Source organism: Bombina bombina, chromosome 10 (assembly GCF_027579735.1).
Source record: "Bombina bombina isolate aBomBom1 chromosome 10, aBomBom1.pri, whole genome shotgun sequence".
NCBI classification, from domain to species: domain Eukaryota; kingdom Metazoa; phylum Chordata; class Amphibia; order Anura; family Bombinatoridae; genus Bombina; species Bombina bombina.
In genome coordinates this window covers 86,380,464-86,402,820 of record NC_069508.1, presented here as the reverse complement: position 1 = coordinate 86,402,820, position 22,357 = coordinate 86,380,464, and the positions used below count along the sequence as shown (strand labels likewise).

The following is a 22,357-nucleotide window of genomic DNA, read 5'->3' as shown; positions in this document are numbered from 1 at the left end:
ATATAGAGCACAGAGGTGTCAGCTAAAGTATTGATAGCACCTCTGTGCTTTACCATTCCTCACGTATTAACCATGAGTCTCCATTTTCTGCTAATTAATGAATTATTTTGTTTATCATATCTGTGACCTACAAATGAAAGTATGTTTGCTTATACAGTATCATGTTCATTTCCATTAACATTGCGAATAGGTTCATTAGTGTTGTACCGTATATAAAATGATAGTGATAGGCATTGCAATTATTAATTGAAATCAATTACAGTGTTTGTTTTTTAATTGTTTAAGGGGCGGAGTATTACCCTTTAAATAGCACACCCTCTGAGAAGGGGGATATGTCTATGATTACGGCCAGGCTGGCCGAAACATGTTAGGCTGTGCTAGCTGAATTGTTTTTACCAGAGGCTCTGCTGCACAGGGTCTTTTAACTGTGATATGACCTGCTGAAAATAAAGATTTGGATTTTTTACCTTTATGAGGACGCCTGGATATTATTTCATCTTTACTTCAATATATATATATATGTATATGTATATATATATATATATATATATATATATATATATATATATATATATATATATGTATGTGTATATATATATATACACACATACATACATACACACCACAAATATACACACACACATATATATATATATATATATATATATATATATATATATATATATATATATATATATAAACAATAGATAGTTAGAGCCCAGCACCATAAGTTTCAATACTAGCTTCCAGCTTGTGTGCTCGTTACTGTGGAGTATCAGCCACACTCCAAGAGATACAGTCCATATATGCAAAGTGTAACAGCACCACAGCACAGTCTTGCTTCTTAGAGGTGAAAAATTATTTTATTGAGGTACAACAACCATAAAAAGGCGACGTTTCAGACCTACATGGTCCTTATTCATGCATAGTTAAAATACAACTGAACAAAGATTTAAAAAGGGTATCAGAACCAATCAGGGTTTAGTGCTGTGAACTAATTGATTTAACTCATACCTGTCCAGGTATTGCAATTTGCTTTACTTGAGTGCCCCCTGGTGGCCCCAAAACACATAACATTTTAAAACAAAAGAATATCTTATAAAAACAAATACAAATCATAGTCCCTATTCAGACCATAAGGGTGTAAAGTATTCATACGTTTAATCCACCATACTTCTTTTTGTTTTAACTTTAATTCCCTATTGCCCCCTCTTCTATGTATGGGAATATGGTCTATAATTTGAAAGCGGAGTTGGCTAACTGTGTGTCCCATTTGTGTGAAATGTGCAGAAACTGGTAATGACAAATCATTAGATTTAATAGAGGCCTTATGTTGGCTGAACCTATCCCTGGCAGCCTGGGTGGTCTCGCCAATATAACAAAGCCCACATGGGCATTTAAGTAAATAGATTACATAATTAGTCTGGCATGTATATAATCCATTTATAGTGTATTGTTTCCTTTTATCATTTTGTGCCAGGTATTTGCCTTTAATTATAGAGTTACATTGGGCGCAGTGCAAACAGGGATAACATCCCTTATTTGGTGTAGTTAGGTAGTTAACGTTAGATGGTTTAATGGTACCTATATCGGCACTGACAATATTATCCCTAAGATTTTTAACCCTTCTGTATGAGGGCATAGGGGGTAGTTTGAAAGATTCTACTTCTGGATTATATTTAGACAGTAAGTGCCAATATTTTCTTACTATTCTAAAAACATCACTACTCAGATCACTATACTCCATAGAAAAGACCAATCTGTTAGATCTACTTACTGTGCTGTTTTTAGGATATTTTTTAGTTTGTTTTCTTTGTATTTTGTCTACCTCTTCAATACTCCTAGCTACTGTCTCTTCTGGATATCCTCTTTGGATAAATTTATTGTCCATAGATTTCAATCTTTCTGGCAATATCTCTTGATCTTGAACTATTCTCTTTGTACGCAATAGCTGGCTCCTGGGTATAGATCTGAACACTGTTTCTGGATGAAAACTTTCATATCTTAGCAATGTATTCCTATCTGTTGGTTTGGTATAAAGATCAGTGCTCAGTTTTGTGCCTTGCTTATAGACAGTAGTATCGAGAAAGTTAACTTTTTGATGAGAATATGTAAGTGTAAATCTAATGCCCACCATGGAGGCATTAATGTCCTCAACAAACTGAATTAAGGACTCCAATGAGCCCCCCCATATGCCAAAAATATCATCTATATACCTTAGCCAGAGCTTACAGCTACTGATGAATGGCTGACTATTGTAGACAAATTTGTTCTCAAAACCACTCATGAACAAATTGGCATATGAGGGGGCTACATTGGAGCCCATTGCTGTCCCTCGTTTTTGCATATAATATGTGTCCTGAAAAAGGAAGTAATTACAGTACAATATCAATCTTAGCATGTCGTCAACAAAATCAATCTGAGATGGATTATATAGTTTGCTTTCACTTAAAAAACTTTTGACAGTAGTTAAACCAGCCTCATGTGGAATTGAAGTATAGAGATTTACCACATCAAGTGTAAAAATTAAACATGTATCCTCTATTTTAACTCCTGCAAGTTTTGTTAGGAAATCATTTGTGTCTTTAATGAATGATCTTTGCTGTTTGACTAAAGGAAAGAGGATCTTGTCTAGAAAAATTGAAGTGTTAGAAAACACAGAATCAGTACAAGCCACAATAGGGCGTCCAGATGGATGTGTGAGGTTTTTATGTACTTTGGGCAATGTATAGAAAACTGGTGTTATTGGAAATTTGTTAAACAAGAATTCATAAATCTCTTTAGAGATAATATTGCGTCCCAAGGCTCTATCTAAAATCCCTCTAAGTTCACTTTGTATCTCTATAAGGGGGTTGTGATCCAGTATTTCATAAACTCCCCCATCTGATAATTGTTGTAGGATTTCCTGGATGTAATAATCAGTATCTAATATCACAATAGAACCGCCCTTATCGGCGTTTTTTATTGTGATGTTTTTATTACTTTTTAGGGTAGATATAGCCTCCCATTCCCCTTTAGTTAGATTATGTTGTTTAGTATATGGTTGCAATTTTGCTTTCTTCACTAAACTAGCAACATCCTGTTGGACAAACTTAACAAAGGTTTCAATACCAGAGTTACTTGTAGGAGGTATAAATGAGGACTTTTTGTATAAATTCAACGTTTTTAAATTAAAACAATCATTTTGCATTGCTTCATTTATTGCATTTTGATCACACACATTAGCCGTATTACTCCCACCATATAGTGCCTTTAACCTTAATGTCCTGAAAAATTTATAGAGATATATATATATATATATATATATATATATATATACACATACATACATACATACATACACACACACACACACACACACACATATATACACACACACAAACATATATATTTAATATTAAATGAACATCATTTATGCTTACCTGATAAATTAAATTTATTTTATGGTGGTTTGAGTCCACAATCCATTACTCCTGGGCATTACTCACTAGGAGGAGGCAAAGATTCCTAAACCCCGAGAGCCACATGAAACCTCTACCACATCACACATACCTTAATCTAACATAGAGCCAAGCATAGTAAGGTAACAAAAAAGAATAAGAGCCATAAGAAGGATCAAGGAAAAAAAGATGTGCTAAAGAAAATACTAAACCCAAAAACAAAGGGTGGGGTCTCATGGACTCTCATCACCATGAATTAAATGAATCAGATAGTCAGAGTCCACAATCCATTAGTCCTGGTAACTAATACCCAAGCTGAGTACCTGGGAAGTTTATTGTTCTAAAGAGAAGCCATCAGAGCTATCTTTGGGAGACCCCAAAGATGCACAATCTGATTGAACAGATGCCTGGTGAAGAGGCCATTCCCCTGGATGTAGAGATTGACAACTGAGAAAATCTGCTTCCCATTTGTTAACATATGGAATATGAATTGCAGAGACTAGACAGGAATTTGTTTCTGCCCCAACCTTATGTCTCTGCACCCTAAACCTGTAGACTGTGAACTCTCCGGAGCAGGGCCCTCTTCCTCCTGTACTAGATTTGTTTAGTTGTGTTATGTTTTGTATTTTATCACAAATCTTTGTCATTGTATACCCCTATCATTGTACCCAGCGCTAAGGAATTTGGTGGCACTATACAAATAAATGATAATAATAATAATAATAATAATAATAATAATAATAATAATAATAATAATTTGAGAATTTGAGACAATTCTCTCATGGCTAGGGAACTGTGAGTTCCAACCTGATGGTTGACATAAGCTAGTGCTGTGACATTGTTTGTCTGAGAACGCCTCCAGAGGTACCCAAATTCCCTGTGCTCTCAGAGCCCATAAAACAGCTCCCCAACCCGAAAGACTTGCATCTGAAGTGATCACAGTCCAGGTAGTACGAGCAAAATAAGCCCCACGAATAATATACTTATGATCCAGCCACCAAGTAACACTGACTTGTACTGGGATCCAAAAATAAATTTTGACTCAAGCAAGCTGACACCAATCTTAATCGTCTCTACTCAGTTAGAGAAAGACTCATGAAGACTAAATCTATTTGAAATTCCAAAAAGGTACCTTTGTTTAAGGAATCAAATAGCTTTTTGGAAAATTGATCCTTCAACTATGTTGCTGAAAAAAAAAACAAGAGGCGGTTGGTGTGAGATTCTGCTAAAGTAAAAAAGATGGAGCTTGACCCAAGATATAGTCTAGGTAACGGAACACTGTATTACCCTGAGTTCTGATCACAGACCAAAGGGCACCCAGAAACTTTTTGAATATTCTTGGAGCTGTAGCCAGACCAAATGGTAGAGCAACACACTGAAAATTGTCCAGAATGGCTAACCTCAAAAACTGGAAACGACCTTTAAATTGGAACATGAAGGTAAGCATCCTTTAAATCTATTGTGACAAAAACTGACCTTGCTTAACAAAAGACAGAATAGTCTGAATAGCTTCTATTTTGAAACATGGAATCCTTACAAACTTGTTTAAAGCTTTCAGATCCAGAACTGGTCTGAAAGTACCTTCTTTCTTTGGAACAATGATGAGATCTGAATAAAATCCCATCCCCTGTTCACTCCCATATAGCTTCCAGATTTGATGCAAACTGGAAAAAAAGCTTCAGCTTTTAAAGGATTCCTTGAAACACTGGACAGAAAAAAACCTTCCTCTGGGAGGCCTTGTTCTGAATCCTATTCAATATCCCTAGGAGACTATATTGAGAAGCCAGGTATCTGAAACCAATTGAAACCAAGCCTTCTGAAAAAGGCTAAACCTGCCACCTACCAGAAATTTTGGATCAGGGGCCACACCTTCATATAGATTTGGTAGTAGGGATAGATTTCTTAGCCTGCTATGATTTTTTTCATTTAGCACTAGACATCCAGACTGAGCAAGAGGTGCCTTGCTTCCGATCAGAGGAGTCAACCATTAGTTCCTTATTCTGACTAAAGGAACAAAAACGATCGGAAGCATTAGATTTCCTTGTTTACATCCAGTAACAGTAGATATAAAAGAGCCCAAATCGGAACCAAACAATTTCTTTCCCTGAAAGGAAAGACAATAATCTGGATTTTGAAACCATGTCAGCAGACCAGGTTTTAAGCCATAAGCCTCTCCTGGCAAGGATTATCAAAAACAGCATCACAAATAAAAGAATAAGCGTTTTTAAGTAGACCCAAAATATTTTCACTGACAGTCATCAGAACTCTGTTCTGAAACACTGGATAACCAGTAAGTAGAAGCAGCAGCCACATCAGCTTCCGAAATGGCTGGCCTAAGTAAATAACCTGCTAGTAAAAAGGCACTTATATATATAAAAAAAAAAAAAAAAGAAGAAGATTCTAATTTTCTGTTCAGTGGGTCCTTAAAAGAAGTACTATCTTTCAAATGGATAGGAGTACATTTAGCTAGAGTGGAAATGGTCCAACCAACCTAAGAAACAGTTTCCCACAATTCAACATCAGCAGCAGGTTAAGGATGTAACTTTTTAAGCCTTGCAGAAGGATTCAATGAATTACCTGGGTTAGACCATTCCCTATAAATCATGCTAAAGACAGCATCAGTAAAAGGAAAAACCTAAGGGAGTTTGAAACTCAATTTAAACTATTACAAGGCTTATCATCAGAAACCTTAGGGTCTTTAACCCCTAAAATAATGAAGACCTCCTTCAAAAGAGAACACATATGTTAAATTTTTAAAAAAAAGAGGAAATATCAGGTTCATCAGATGAAGACTTCATGTCCAGAGCTCCAGAGGAAACATCACCATATGAAGACATACGAGTATCCCTGGCTTCGGGGCTCATAGTACTAGTAGAAGGAAAATTCTAAACTGACCTTTTACACTTGTTTAAAGGCGAGTGAGCCTCCAGCGCCTCAGAAACTGCAGTCTTGATATAAAAAAAATTTAGATTTTTTTTTTTACACTGGGTGAAACATCAACATTCTAATGTAATGGACAGAAAGAGGATTAATACCCAAAAAAAACATAATTTATGTAAGAACTTACCTGATAAATTCATTTCTTTCATATTAGCAAGAGTCCATGAGCTAGTGACGTATGGGATATACATTCCTACCAGGAGGGGCAAAGTTTCCCAAACCTTAAAATGCCTATAAATACACCCCTCACCACACCCACAATTCAGTTTAACGAATAGCCAAGAAGTGGGGTGATAAGAAAAAAAGTGCGAAAGCATAAAAAATAAGGAATTGGAATTGTGCTTTATATAAAAAAATCATAACCACCACAAAAAAAGGGCGGGCCTCATGGACTCTTGCTAATATGAAAGAAATGAATTTATCAGGTAAGTTCTTACATAAATTATGTTTTCTTTCATGTAATTAGCAAGAGTCCATGAGCTAGTGACGTATGGGATAATGACTACCCAAGATGTGGATCTTTCCACGCAAGAGTCACTAGAGAGGGAGGGATAAAATAAAGACAGCCAATTCCTGCTGAAAATAATCCACACCCAAAATAAAGTTTAATGAAAACATAAGCAGAAGATTCAAACTGAAACCGCTGCCTGAAGTACTTTTCTACCAAAAACTGCTTCAGAAGAAGAAAACACATCAGAATGGTAGAATTTAGTAAAAGTATGCAAAGAGGACCAAGTTGCTGCTTTGCAAATCTCATCAACCGAAGCTTCATTCCTAAACGCCCAGGAAGTAGAAACTGACCTAGTAGAATGAGCTGTAATCCTTTGAGGCAGAGTTTTACCCGACTCGACATAGGCATGATGAAATAAAGATTTCAACCAAGATGCCAAAGAAATGGCAGAAGCTTTCTGGCCTTTTCTAGAACCGGAAAAGATGACAAATAGACTAGAAGTCTTTCGGAAAGACTTAGTAGCTTCAACATAATATTACAAAGCTCTAACAGCATCCAAAGAATGCAATGATTTCTCCTTAGAATTCATAGGATTAGGACATAATGAAGGAATTACAATTTCTCTACTAATGTTGTTAGAATTCACAACCTTAGGTAAAAAATTCAAAAGAAGTTTGCAGCACCGCCTTATCCTGATGAAAAATCAGAAAAGGAGACTCACAAGAAAGAGCAGATAATTCAGAGACTCTTCTGGCAGAAGAGATGGCCAAAAGAAACAAAAAACTTTCCAAGAAAGTAATTTAATGACCAAAGAATGCATGGGTTCAAAAGGAGGAGCTTGAAGAGCCCCCAGAACCAAATTCAAACTCCAAGGAGGAGAAATTGACTTAATGACAGGTTTTATACGAACCAAAGCTTGTACAAAACAATGAATATCAGGAAGATTAGCAATCTTTCTGTGAAAAAGAACAGAAAGAGCAGAGATTTGTCCTTTCAAGGAACTTGCGGACAAACCTTTATCTAAACCATCCTGAAGAAACTGTAAAATTCTCGATATTCTAAAAGAATGCCAAGAAAAAATGATGAGAAAGACACCAAGAAATATAAGTCTTCCAGACTCTATAATATATCTCTCTAGATACAGATTTACGAGCCTGTCACATAGTATTAATCACAGAGTCAGAGAAACCTCTTTGACCAAGAATCAAGCGTTCAAACTCCATACCTTAAAATTTAAGGATTTGAGATCCTGATGGAAGAAAGGACCTTGCGACAGAAGGTCTGGTCTTAACGGAAGAGTCCACAGCTGGCAAGAGGCCATCCGCACAAGATCCGCATACCAAAACCTGTGAGGCCATGATGGAGCTACCAGCAGAACAAACGAGCATTCCTTCAGAATCTTGGAGAATACTCTTGGAAGAAGAACTAGAGGCGGAAAGATATAGGCAGGATGATACTTCCAAGGAAGTGATAATGCATCCACTGCCTCCGCCTGAGGATCCCGGGATCTGGACAGAAACCTGGGAAGTTTCTTGTTTAGATGAGAAGCCATCAGATCTATTTCTGGGAGTTCCCACATTTGAACAATCTGAAGAAATACCTCTGGGTGAAGAGACAATTCGCCCGGATGCAACTTTTGGCGACTGAGATAATCCGCTTCCCAATTGTCTATACCTGGGATATGAACCGCAGAGATTAGACAGGAGCTGGATTCCGCCCAAACCAAAATTCGAGATACTTCTTTCATAACCAGAGGACTGTGAGTCCCTCCTTGATGATTGATGTATGCCACAGTTGTGACATTGTCTATCTGAAAACAAATGAACAACTCTCTCTTCAGAAGAGGCCAAGACTGAAGAGCTCTGAAAATTGCACGGAGTTCCAAAATAATGATCGGTAATCTCACCTCCTGATATTCCCAAACCCCTTGTGCCGTCAGAGACCCCCACACAGCTCCCCAACCTGTAAGACTTGCATCTGTTGAGATTATAGTCCAGGTCGGAAGATCAAAGAAGCCCCCTGAACTAAACGATGGTGATCTGTCCACCACGTCAGAGAGTGTCGTATAATCGGTTTAAAGATATTAATTGAGATATCTTTGTGTAATCCCTGCACCATTGGTTCAGCATACAGAGCTGAAGAAGTCGCATGTGAAAACGAGCAAAGGAGATCGCGTCCGATGCAGCAGTCATAAGACCTAGAATTTCCATGCATAAGGCTACCAAAGGGAATGATTGTGACTGAAGGTTTTGACAAGCTGATATCAATGTTAGACTTCTCTTGTCTGACAAAGACAGAGTCATAGACACTGAATCTATCTGGAAACCTAAAAAGGTTACCCTTGTCTGAGGAATCAATGAACTTTTTGGTAAATTGATCCTCCAACCATGATCTTGAAAAAACAACACAAGTCAATTCGTATGAGATTCTGCGAAATGTGAAGACTGAGCAAGTACCAAGATATCGTCCAAAAACATAATTTATGTAAGAACTTACCTGATAAATTCATTTCTTTCATATTAGCAAGAGTCCATGAGCTAGTGACGTATGGGATATACATTCCTACCAGGAGGGGCAAAGTTTCCCAAACCTTAAAATGCCTATAAATACACCCCTCACCACACCCACAATTCAGTTTAACGAATAGCCAAGAAGTGGGGTGATAAAAAAGTGCGAAAGCATATAAAATAAGGAATTGGAATAATTGTGCTTTATACAAAAAAAATCATAACCACCACAAAAAAGGGTGGGCCTCATGGACTCTTGCTAATATGAAAGAAATGAATTTATCAGGTAAGTTCTTACATAAATTATGTTTTCTTTCATGTAATTAGCAAGAGTCCATGAGCTAGTGACGTATGGGATAATGACTACCCAAGATGTGGATCTTTCCACACAAGAGTCACTAGAGAGGGAGGGATAAAATAAAGACAGCCAATTCCTGCTGAAAATAATCCACACCCAAAATAAAGTTTAATAAAAAACATAAGCAGAAGATTCAGACTGAAACTGCTGCCTGAAATACTTTTCTACCAAAAACTGCTTCAGAAGAAGAAAATACATCAAAATGGTAGAATTTAGTAAAAATATGCAAAGAGGACCAAGTTGCAACTTTGCAAATGTGATCAACCGAAGCTTCATTCCTAAACGCCCAGGAAGTAGAAACTGACCTGGTAGAATGAGCTGTAATCCTTTGAGGCGGAGTTTTACCCGACTCAACATAGGCAAGATGAATTAAAGATTTCAACCAAGATGCCAAAGAAATGGCAGAAGCTTTCTGGCCTTTTCTAGAACCGGAAAAGAGAAAAAATAGACTAGAAGTCTTTCGGAAAGACTTAGTAGCTTCAACATAATATTTCAAAGCTCTAACAACATCCAAAGAATGCAATGATTTCTCCTTAGAATTCTTAGGTTTAGGACATAATGAAGGAACCACAATTTCTCTACTAATGTTGTTGGAATTCACAACTTTAGGTAAAAATTCAAAAGAAGTTCGCAACACCACCTCATCCTGATGAAAAATCAGAAAAGGAGACTCACAAGAAAGAGCAGATAAATCAGAAACTCTTCTGGCAGAAGAGATGGCCAAAAGGAACAAAACTTTCCAAGAAAGTAATTTAATGACCAATGAATGCATAGGTTCAAAGGGAGGAGCTTGAAGAGCTCCCAGAACCAAATTCAAACTCCAAGGAGGAGAAATTGACTTAATGACAGGTTTTATACGAACCAAAGCTTGTATAAAACAATAAATATCAGGAAGAATAGCAATCTTTCTGTGAAAAAGAACAGAAAGAGCAGAGATTTGTCCTTTCAAGGAACTTGCAGACAAACCCTTATCTTAACCATCCTGAAGAAACTGTAAAATTCTCGGTATTCTAAAAGAATGCCAAGAAAAAAGATGAGAAAGACACCAAAAAATATAAGTCTTCCAGACTCTATAATATATCTCTCTAGATACAGATTTACGAGCCTGTAACATAGTATAAATCACAGAGTCATCAAGCGTTCAATCTCCATACCTTAAAATTTAAGGATTTGTGATCCTGATGGAAAAAAGGACCTTGCAACAGAAGGTCTGGTCTTAACGGAAGAGTCCACGGCTGGCAAGAGGCCATCCGGACAAGATCCGCATACCAAACCTGTAAGGCCATGCCGGAGCTACCAGCAGAACAAACGAGCATTCCTTCAGAATCTTGGAGATTACTCTTGGAAGAAGAACTAGAGGCGGAAAGATATAGACAGGATGATACTTCCAAGGAAGTGATAATGCATCCACTGCCTCCGCCTAAGGATCCCGGGATCTGGACAGATATCTGGGAAGTTTCTTGATTAGATGAGACGCCATCAGATCTATTTCTGGAAGTTCCCACATTTGAACAACCTGAAGAAAAACCTCTGGGTGAAGAAACCATTCGCCCGGATGCAACGTTTGGCGACTTAGATAAACCGCTTCCCAATTGTCTACACCTGGGATATGAACCGCAGAGATTAGACAGGAGCTGGAATCCGCCCAAACCAAAAAAATTTGAGACATTGTCTGTCTGAAAACAAATGAACAATTCTCTCTACAGAAGAGGCCAAAACTGAAGAGCTCTGAAAATTGCACGGAGTTCCAAAATATTTATCGGTAATCTCACCTCCTGAGATTCCCAAACTCCTTGTGCCGACAGAGATCCCCACACAGCTCCCCAACCTGTGAGACTTGTATCTGTTGAAATTACAGTCCAGGTCGGAAGCACAAAAGAAGCCCCCTGAATTAAACGATGGTGATCTGTCCACCACGTTAGAGAGTGTCGAACAATCGGTTTTAAAGATATAAATTGAAATATCTTTGTGTAATCCTTGCACCATTGATTCAGCATACAGAGCTGAAGAGGTCGCATGTGAAAAACAAGCAAAGGGGATTGCGTCCAATGCAGCAGTCATAAGACCTAGAATTTCCATGCATAAGGTTACCGAAGGGAATGATTGTGACTGAAGGTTTCGACAAGCTGAAAACAATTTAGACGTCTCTTGTCTGTTAAAGACAGAGTCATGGACACTGAATCTATCTGGAAACCCAGAAAGATTACCCTTGACTGAGGAATCAATGAACTTTTTGGTAAATTGATCCTCCAACCATGATCTTGAAGAAACAACACAAGTCGAATCGCATGAGAAGACTGAGCAAATACCAAGATAATCGTCCAAATAAGGAAATACAAAAACCCTGTTCTCTGAATACAGAAAGAAGGGCACCGAGAATCTTTGAAAAAAATTCTTGGAACTGAGGCTAGGCCAAACAGTAGAGCCACAAAACTGGTAATGCTTGTCTAAAAAGAGAATCTCAAACACTAAAAGTGATCTGAATGAATCGGAATATGCAGATACACATCCTGCAAAACTATTGTAGACATAAAATGCCCTTGCTAAACAAAAGGCAGAATAGTCCTACAGTAACCATCTTGAATGTTGGTATACATAACGATTCAATATTGATAGATCCGGAACTGGTCTGAAGGAATTGACCTTCTTTGGTACAATGAAGAGATAAAATAAAACCCTAGCCCCTGTTCCAGAACTGGAACTGGCATAATTACTCCAGCCAACTCTAGATCTGAAACACATTTCAGAAATGCTGAGCCTTGCTGTGTTAACTGGGACACGGGAAGAAAAAAATCTCTTAGCAGGAGGCCTTAACTGAAGCCAATTCTGTACCTTTCTGAAACAATGTTCTGAAACCAGAGTTTGAGAACGGAATTGATCCAAACTCCTTTGAATAAAACGTAATCTGCCCCATACCAGCTGAACTGGAAAAAAGGGCCGCACCTTCATGGGTACTTAGGAGCTGACTATAGGTGTCTATAAGGCTTGGATATATTCCAAACTGAAAATAGTTTCCAAACTGAAACCGCTTCTGAGGATGAAGGATCAGGCTTTTGCTCCTTATTATGAGAAAAAGAACGAAAAAATGATTATTACCCTGGAAAGAAAGGGAAAAACAAAGTTAACTTTAGAAGACATATCAGCATTCCAAGTTAAATCCATAAAGCTTTTCTAGCTAAAATAGCTAGAGACATATACCTGACATCAACTCAAATGATATCAAAAGATGGTATCACCAATAAAATTATTAGCATGTTATAGAATAAAAATAATGCTATAAAATTATGATCTGATACTTGTTGCGCTAAAACTTCTAACCAAAAAGATGAAGCTGCAGCAACATCCGGTAAAAATATAGCAGGTCTAAGCAGATTACCTAAACATAAGTAAACTTTTCTTAGAAAGGATTCAATTTTCTTATCTAAAGGATCCTTAAATTTAGTACTATCTGCCGTAAGAATAGTAGTACATTTTAGCAGGAATAGAGACAGCCCCAAACCTTAGGGATTTTGTCCCAAAAAACTCTAATCTGTCAGATGGCACAGAATATAATTGCTTAAACGTTTAGAAGGAGTAAAAGAATTACCCAAATTATTCCATTCCCTGGAAATTACTTCAGAAAAAGCATCAGGGAGATTAAACACTTCTGGAATAAATACAGGAGATTTAAAAAACCCTATTTAAACGTTTAGATTTAGTATCAAGAGGACCAGAATCCTCTATATCTAAAGCAATTAATACGTCTTTAAATAAAGAACGAATAAATTCCATCTTGAACAAATAAAAAGATTTAACAGCATCAACCTCTGAGACAGAAACTTCTGAACCAGAAGAACCATTATCAGTATCAGAACAATGATGTTCATTTAAAAATTCATCTGAAAAAAAGAGAAGTTTTAAAAGACTTTTATGTAAACTAGAAGGAGAAATAACAGACATAGCCTTCTAAATGGATTTAAAAAATAAAATCTCTTATGTTTATCAGGAACACTCTGAAAATTAAATGTTGACGGAACAGCAACAGGTAATATAACAGTACTAAAGGAAATTTTATCTGCATTAATAAGTTTGTCATGACATGCAATACAAACAACAGCTGGAGAAACAGGTACCAAAAATTTATAGCAGATACACTTAGCTTGGTAGCTCCAGCCCCGGGCAGTGATTTTCCTCAAGTAACTTCTGACTCAGTTGCAACGTGGAACATCTTGCAATATGAAATAGAAAAAACAACATATAAAGCAAATTGATCAAAATCCTTAAATGACAGTTTCAGGAATGGGAAAAAAATGCCAGTGAACAAGCTTCTAGCAACCAGAAGCAATAAATAATGAGACTTAAATAATGTGGAGACAAAAATGACGCCCATATTTTTTATCGCCAAATAAGACGCCCACATTATTTGGCACCTAAATGCTTTTGGCGCCAAAAAAGACGCCACATCCGGAACGCCGACACTTTTGACGCAAAAAAACGTCAAAAAATGACGCAACTTACGGCGACACGTATGACGCCGGAAACAGAAAAAAAATTTTGCGCCAAAAAAGTCCGCGCCAAGAATGACGCAATAAAATGAAGCATTTTCAGCCCCCGCGAGCCTAACAGCCCACAGGGAAAAAGTCAAATTTTTTAAGGTAAGAAAAAATGATTGATTCAAATGCATTATCCCAAATATGAAACTGACTGTCTGAAAATAAGGAATGTTGAACATCCTGAGTCAAGGCAAATAAATGTTTGAATACATATATTTAGAACTTATAAAAAAGTGCCCAACCATAGCTTAGAGTGTCACAGAAAATAAGACTTACTTACCCCAGGACACTCATCTACATGTTTGTAGAAAGCCAAACCAGTTCTGAAACGAAAATCAGCAGAGGTAATGGTATATATATATATATATATATAAGAGTATATCGTCGATCTGAAAAGGGAGGTAAGAGATGAATCTCTACGACCGATAACAGAGAACCTATGAAATAGACCCCGTAGAAGGAGATCATTGCATTCAAATAGGCAATACTCTCCTCACATCCCTCTGACATTCACTGCACGCTGAGAGGAAAACCGGGCTCCAACCTGCTGCGGAGCGCATATCAACGTAGAATCTAGCACAAACTTACTTCACCACCTCCATAGGAGGCAAAGTTTGTAAAACTGATTTGTGGGTGTGGTGAGGGGTGTATTTATAGGCATTTTAAGGTTTGGGAAACTTTGCCCCTCCTGGTAGGAATGTATATCCCATACGTCACTAGCTCATGGACTCTTGCTAATTACATGAAAGAAAGCAGCATTAGGTTGGTCTGATTGCAATAATACATTTAAACATGAGTCACATAAATATGCTGGAGCAGGTAATTCAGCTCTTTTACTATAACCACACCTAATAATAGTAGAAAGGTGTTCAGGGGACTCTGCTTCTAGGGTAGATTTAGGGACAGAATCGTTATAGCTCCATTATAGCATTTGAGAAGACAAAGCAATAAAACACTATAACCCCCTTTAAAAAAAAAAAAAAAATCTTGAGGAATGGAAATAACATGCTACCTCCTAAGTAGCTTTTAAAATAGACTTGCACGTACAATACACACTAAGCCAAACTGCAAAACAAAGCAGGAGACATTTAACAACACATCTAAGGGGCATATGAAGCTCTATAAACGCGCACACAAAAAAAACCTGAAAGCTAAAAAAAAGAATTCAATGCACCAAAACCTCACGTCCGCATAGCGGAGAAGTACTTGTGCTAACCAGTAAACCAGTTGAAGCATGAATAACTAAAGCAGACTAAAGGAATGTGCTGTGACCCAGCATGCGTAAACCCAACGTGCATGTAAATTCAAACTAAGCCCGCAACACAGCAAGGGGAATAATGAAAAGGATTCTACCCCAGGGCCAAATATATTAGCAAATTATATAAAAAAAATTAAGTGAACATAACATAGCTATAGAGTGTCTAAAATGTTAAAAATGTATACTTACCAATAGACACTCGTCCACCAGCAAATAAGCAGTAGACAGCCAAAACTGTACTGAAACATATTAGTAGAGCTTTATGAAATATGAGTATATTGTAGACCCATAGAGGGAAGCAAAAGACAAGTCCCTGCTTCTAATTATGGAAGGCTTATGATAAATTTCCCACGAGGTGAAAAAAAAAAATCACAAATCAAACCCCAAATACTACATCCCTCTGACAAGCACTGTACCCTGATGGGAAGCCATGCCTCAATGTAGACTGAAGAATCAAATGCACATCTTCATTCTTCGATCTCCTCCGGCAGAGGCAAAGTAAAGACAGAGGTATGAGTGAGGTGGAAGGGGTTTTATAGGGCTCTTTGTGTTTGGAATCTTTGCCTCTTCCTAGTAGTAATGAAGAGTAATTCCCAGGAGTAATAGATTGTGGATTCTCACCCCCTGTATGAAAGAAATAAAAAAAATTCTTTGTGAATAACAAATTAATGTAAAATATGGGTAACGCGATTCAGGGTTTGCTCTTTAGGCCCAACGCTTTTTTAGGGTTAGCGCAAATCAAGATTTACAAATCTTACATCCTGTTATTGAAATATTAAAATATGTTAAAAAATATTAATAATAATTAAAAACTAATCCACAGAATATATATATATATATATATATATAATTTTTTTTTTAAGATCTATAATAATTTGTAATAAGTTATAAAAAGAAAAAAATGTATATTTAATAATTTAATAACGTGATGTAAGATTAGTAATCCTTTATGTGGGCAAACCTAAAAACCACGTTAGGCCTAAAGAGCGAACCCTGAAGCGTGTTACGCATATTTTACCCAGTTGGGTTAGTGCGCGAGAGATTGACTTCTATGGGGAGGTATCACAATATTGAAGTCCTTTGGTTAGCATGTCAGATTTTGTTTGCGCACAAACTTTTTACTTTCAACTTGTAATATGCCAGATTACTACTAGTGAAGTTTACTCTAAATGGCACTCCACTTGTTATCTTTCCCTCTATAATATAATTAAATCCTACATTGATTTATTCAGGAAAACAATGGCTCATAGGAGTGACAGGAGTTTTGCTTTGAATGATCTGAAATGTAAAGCTTTTAACAAACTGTTTTAACCATAAAAGAAATAGCAACATTTGAGAGTTTTACACTGAACAAGATATCCGATTACCCCTAAAATTTTACATCAGACTAGAAATATTGGCAAACTCCTATACAACATATTTAAACCAAGGCCCATCTTAATGAACACACCAAGAGGTCTGTTTACATAATTAAAGGGACACTGAACCCAAATTTTTTCTTTCGTGATTCAAATAGAGCATGAAATTGTAAGCATCTTTCTAATTTACTCCTATTATCAAATTCTCTTCATTCTCTTGGTATCTTTATTTGAAATGCAAGAATGTAAGTTTAGATGCCGGCCCATTTTTGGTGAACAACATGGGTTGTCCTTGCTGATTGGTGGATAAATTCATCCACCAATAAAAAAGCGCTGTCCAGAGTCCTGAACCTAAAAAAAGGATTAGATGCCTTCTTTTTCAAATTAAGATAGCAAGAGAACAAAGAAAAATTGATAATAGGAGTAAATTAGAAAGTTGCTTAAAATTGCATGCTCTACCTGAATCACAAAAGAAAAAAATTGGGTTCAGTGTCCCTTTAACAAAATAGAGAATATAATTAAAAAAATAAATTGCGATTTATTTGAACAGCTAAAAAAGTTTACCTCCTTTTCTACCCCGTCTGACGAGTTAAGATGTATATTCTGTTTTTCTTGCTCTGATACAGGTGATGGAACCTTTTCTTCAAGCTGTGAAGCTGTCACTTTTCTTTTGTTGTGCTGAATGGAACCATTTTCAACATGCTGATTCACAAGACTGAAAAAAGAAAGAAAAGGGAACAAAATCTCAGTAGACAAGAACAATAAAAGTTTTGCAGGTAAGTTAAGCACAGGCAGATGCATATTCCATATAGAGATGAAGTGAACATGAAAAGGCAAAATAAAGCTGGCTAAAGACATAAGGAGTTTGGTCTCCCCAAAGCAATTGAATTATAGCATTCAGCATGCACTAAAATTACAAATTCCCTTTACTTTGACTGCAATGGTGCACATTTTAGCAGTATGAAAAATTCAATTATAAATTAATTAAATTTACAGCTGGGATTTGATGTAAATATGTGGGCTAGCTAGACTACATAATGTATAAATATCACATACTTGTTTATATACAAAGGTTTGTGCTCTCTTGACCAAATAACATATTTTGTTCATTTTCTGGGGAATTTAGACAATAAAAGGTTTTGAGATCTTACAAACAAATCACTGGATAAATTGTCAAGGCGCCTGTAAAAACTGCACATTCCACACATTTTTTAAAATATTTATTTAAGAAGTTAAATTCAGCAAATAAATAGCAGACATATGCATTTCTTGATTCGTTTCACAAACAAATACCACAAATGATCGGGGGCAGCGGCAATCAGCTATTTTCTGCGCCAGATTTAATAGTGTGAAAGTGCAACACACAAAAATGTGTGTAAATCCAGATCTTTATGTGTTGGACTTTCACACAAACAAATCCAGCGCAGGAAGTAGCTGAATGCCGCTGCCATATTCGGCCTACGTTTCCAAAACTAATCAATGAATGCCCTTGCCTAATAAATAGTATTGTGCCTTACAATTTGTAGAATTGTGCAAAGTTCAATTGTAGACACATCAGAGGTTGTATTAACTTCTTTTAAGTTGGAAGATCAACAAAATGTTATTTGGCCAAGGTTGTAAAAACATTTCAAACTTTTGTGCACAGAGCAAAAACAAAACAAAAATAAAATACATACATAAATTTACAGGCCTATTAAATATATTTGAACCCCCCCATTTGAATAGATCAACAGCCAATACATTTTAAGCCTCTTCAGTTGCAAGTCTGCCTAGATATCGTTCATGCATATACAATATGCAGACACACAAATGCACAGAAAGAAGCAAGCAGAGTGTATGAATGGTTGATGCTGTGTGGTCATATTAGCAGATGAAAGTTACCTTTCAAGGTCTCTTATTTTAAAAGGATTTGCCTTTGTAAATTTAGACCACTTCAATACTTACCTAGCTGGTGGACTGATAAAGGAGGAGTCACTCTGAGGGTCAACCTCTATTGACCCCCCAATGTCACAGTCAGGTTCTGACTGATCAGTCTCACTAGAGCTGACTACTGGGGTAGCGGCACTGGAATTTTCTATTGCACTGAAGGGAAAGAAATAACAACCTTTTTAACCCAGGGGTTGATTTCTAAAGGAATGTTACATGCTAGTTATGGCTGTTGCTCAATATAATTAAAGGGACAGTAAAGTCAAAATAAAACTTTGACTGAACAGAGCATGCCATTTTAAGCAACTTTCTAGTTTACTTCTATTATCAATTCTGCTTAGTTTTCTTGGTATAATTTGTAAAAGAGTAACCTTAGGTGAGCTAAGGAGTGTACAAATATCTATAGCCACTTGGAAACAGTGTTTGCAACATTATTGTAGTGTTATACAATGTTGCAAATGCTTCTGCCATAGACTCTATGGACATGTGTGCATGTTTTTAAGCAACTATAAGGATACTTAGCTTTATGTTTCAAGAAAGGATAAACAACAGAACAAAGCAAATTTAATAATAAAAGTACATTTGATAGTTGTATAAAATGGTATGCTCAATCTGAATCATTATAGTTTAATTTTGACTTTACTGTCCCTTTAAAGGGACAAAAACACCTTTTGTTTGTGGGTTAAATTTGTGTTTTGTCCCACACTCCCAATAAAAGCTTAGAAGCAAAATCTGTAACTTTGTTTTTAAGCATTTGTAGGTTATAGGATTTACTTTTTGCTTTCTTGGAAGAGTGCTACAAGCACAGTTTTACACAAAAGTTATTCAATGCCCTTTAAAGGGCTTTGCAAACTCAGCCAGTTTTTCTCTAATTTATCCCTTTAAAATTTGAATATTGCAAAATATGATCCTCATAATTTAAAAAAAAAACAAACAAAAAAAACACACAAGTCTCATAGGTTTTAAAAAGTGCACTGAATGCCCGTCAAACATACAAGGGTACCAACTATGATTGCATTGTTCCATGGTACATATGATTGTATGGCTGTATGTGTGACATACATACAAAAGCCCTTATAGCAGAGTGTTCGCTGTCATTTGTTTTAGGACTTAAGCATTCGTTTATGATGGAACAGATATTTGTTTAAACAGAGAACTTAAATGGAAAATGATGCAGCATAACACTAAAAAGCTGACAGGAAAAATCACATGAACATCTCTATGCAAAAAAGGAAGATCGTTTTACCTCAAAATTTCTTTATCTTACACAAGTAACTGCTCTGTAAACAGTTATCCTTTAGCTACCGAAGTTGCATGTTGAAAAAAAAAAACCCAGCCAATTAGCTTCATTTTCTGCTAACACTTTGTTTACTGTGATCTCATGAGATTTCACTAATGATCAAGAAATTTCCTAGAAAGTTTCCTTAAAGTGAAAGTCAATCCTAGCGTTTGTGAAACACTAGGAATGACCATTGAAACAAATAAAGGGGACTTTCATTCATGAAGTATAAAAATACTTCATGCAGAAAGCTTCTTTATTTGTTTCAAGCGTTGTCGCACTGAGCTGCTAAGGCAGCCCATGGCAGAACGCTGTTTTGTTAAGAGGTGACATTTTCACCCCTTAGCAAATAGCGTGCGGGAAATCTGGCACCACAGGGAGACAAGCCGGATTTCACGCACGGCTATAGGCTAAGAGGTGAAAACGTCACCTTTCAGGCAAAACAGCGTTCTGCCATGGGCTGCCTTAGCAGCTCAGTGCGACAACGCTTGAAACAAATAAAGAAGCTTTCAGTTATGTTTCAATGGTCAATCCTAGCGTTCCACAAACGCTAGGATTGACTTTTACTTTAAACTGCAGAGGAAAATTACATGCAAGCTCCTTTGCAAGTCCTCGCATGAACATTTCAATTGGCTGCTTAATGGGACATTAAACACCAAATAAATCATTGCTTAAATGATGTATTCAGAGCAAAAATTAGCCAGAGAATAATGTGTACATTTAAAAAAATATATATTAGTTTAAATATTGAAAATATAAGAGTAAAGTTAATGTTCATAAAGCAGTGGGTGCTGCCATATTGCAACTTAGGTAACACAGAGGCCAATTAGGAATGGTTACAAATGGCTTACTAGAGAGTGTGCAACCAATGGCCGTGTGGAATATAGCTGTGTCTGCACTTCCATGTTTATCATGAATTGGAAAGCCCACAATATTTAGAATTGAAATTACAGTAAAGGAGAGTAAAATAAATAAAAAGTATACTGCACAGTTTTACTACATGTAATTAAACAAGTTATATTAAACGGACAGTAAAGTCATAATTAGAGATAGAACTTTCAACAACTTTCCAATTAACTTATATTAACTCTACCCATTTGATCCCTATAATTGTTTTGTTGTACTCCCCCTTAGTTTATAGCGCTGCGGAATCTGTTGGCGCTCTACAAATAACCGATAATAATAATAATAATTTAATTTGCTTACTTCTCTTGTTATACTTTGCTGAATGATTTATCCAGGAAAGCTCAGGAGCAGCAAATAACCTAGGTTCTAGCTGCTAATTGGTGGTTTCATATATATATACTGATTGTCATTGGTTTACCCATGTGTTCAGTTAGAAACCAGTAGTGCATTGCAGCTGCTTCTTCAAAAATATGATACCAAGAGAATGAAGCAAATTAGATAATAGAAGTAAACTGGAAAGTTGTTTAAAATTGGACGGTCTATCTAAATCAGGAAATAACATAATTTATGCTTACCTGATAAATTCCTTTCTTCTGTTGTGTGATCAGTCCACGGGTCATCATTACTTCTGGGATATAACTCCTCCCCAACAGGAAATGCAAGAGGATTCACCCAGCAGAGCTGCATATAGCTCCTCCCATCTACGTCACTCCCAGTCATTCGACCAAGAATCAACGAGAAAGGAGAAACCAAGGGTGAAGTGGTGACTGGAGTATAATTTAAAAGATATTTACCTGCCTTAAAAAACAGGGCGGGCCGTGGACTGATCACACAACAGAAGAAAGGAATTTATCAGGTAAGCATAAATTATGTTTTCTTCTGTTATGTGTGATCAGTCCACGGGTCATCATTACTTCTGGGATACCAATACCAAAGCAAAAGTACACGGATGACGGGAGGGATAGGCAGGCTCATTATACAGAAGGAACTACTGCCTGAAGAACCTTTCTCCCAAAAATAGCCTCCGAAGAAGCAAAAGTGTCAAATTTGTAAAATTTGGAAAAAGTATGAAGCGAAGACCAAGTTGCAGCCTTGCAAATCTGTTCAACAGAGGCCTCATTCTTAAAGGCCCAAGTGGAAGCCACAGCTCTAGTAGAATGAGCTGTAATTCTTTCAGGAGGCTGCTGTCCAGCAGTCTCATAGGCTAAACGAATTATGCTACGAAGCCAGAAGGAGAGAGAGGTAGCCGAAGCCTTATGACCTCTCCTCTGACCAGAGTACACGACAAACAGGGAAGACGTTTGTCGAAAATCCTTAGTTGCCTGCAAGTAGAACTTGAGGGCACGAACTACATCCAGATTGTGTAGAAGACGTTCCTTCTTTGAGGAAGGATTCGGGCACA

The 22,357-nt window shown here is 36.8% G+C and overlaps 1 protein-coding gene across 3 annotated transcripts in view; it reads right to left on the bottom strand.

Moving 5' to 3' along the window:
- The window catches only part of SUCO (SUN domain containing ossification factor), a 484,388-nt gene that overhangs the window by 344,282 nt on the left and 117,749 nt on the right, over positions 1–22,357 (bottom strand). For 2 of the 3 annotated variants that reach the window (XM_053693235.1, XM_053693236.1), the window contains exons 5-6: positions 18,789–18,926; positions 17,409–17,559 (exon numbers count right to left, since the gene is read on the bottom strand). In XM_053693235.1, the coding sequence (XP_053549210.1) occupies positions 17,409–17,559; positions 18,789–18,926 (289 nt within the window). The remainder of the gene's footprint in view (positions 1–17,408; positions 17,560–18,788; positions 18,927–22,357) is intronic. The other variant, XM_053693237.1, reaches the window with a different exon arrangement.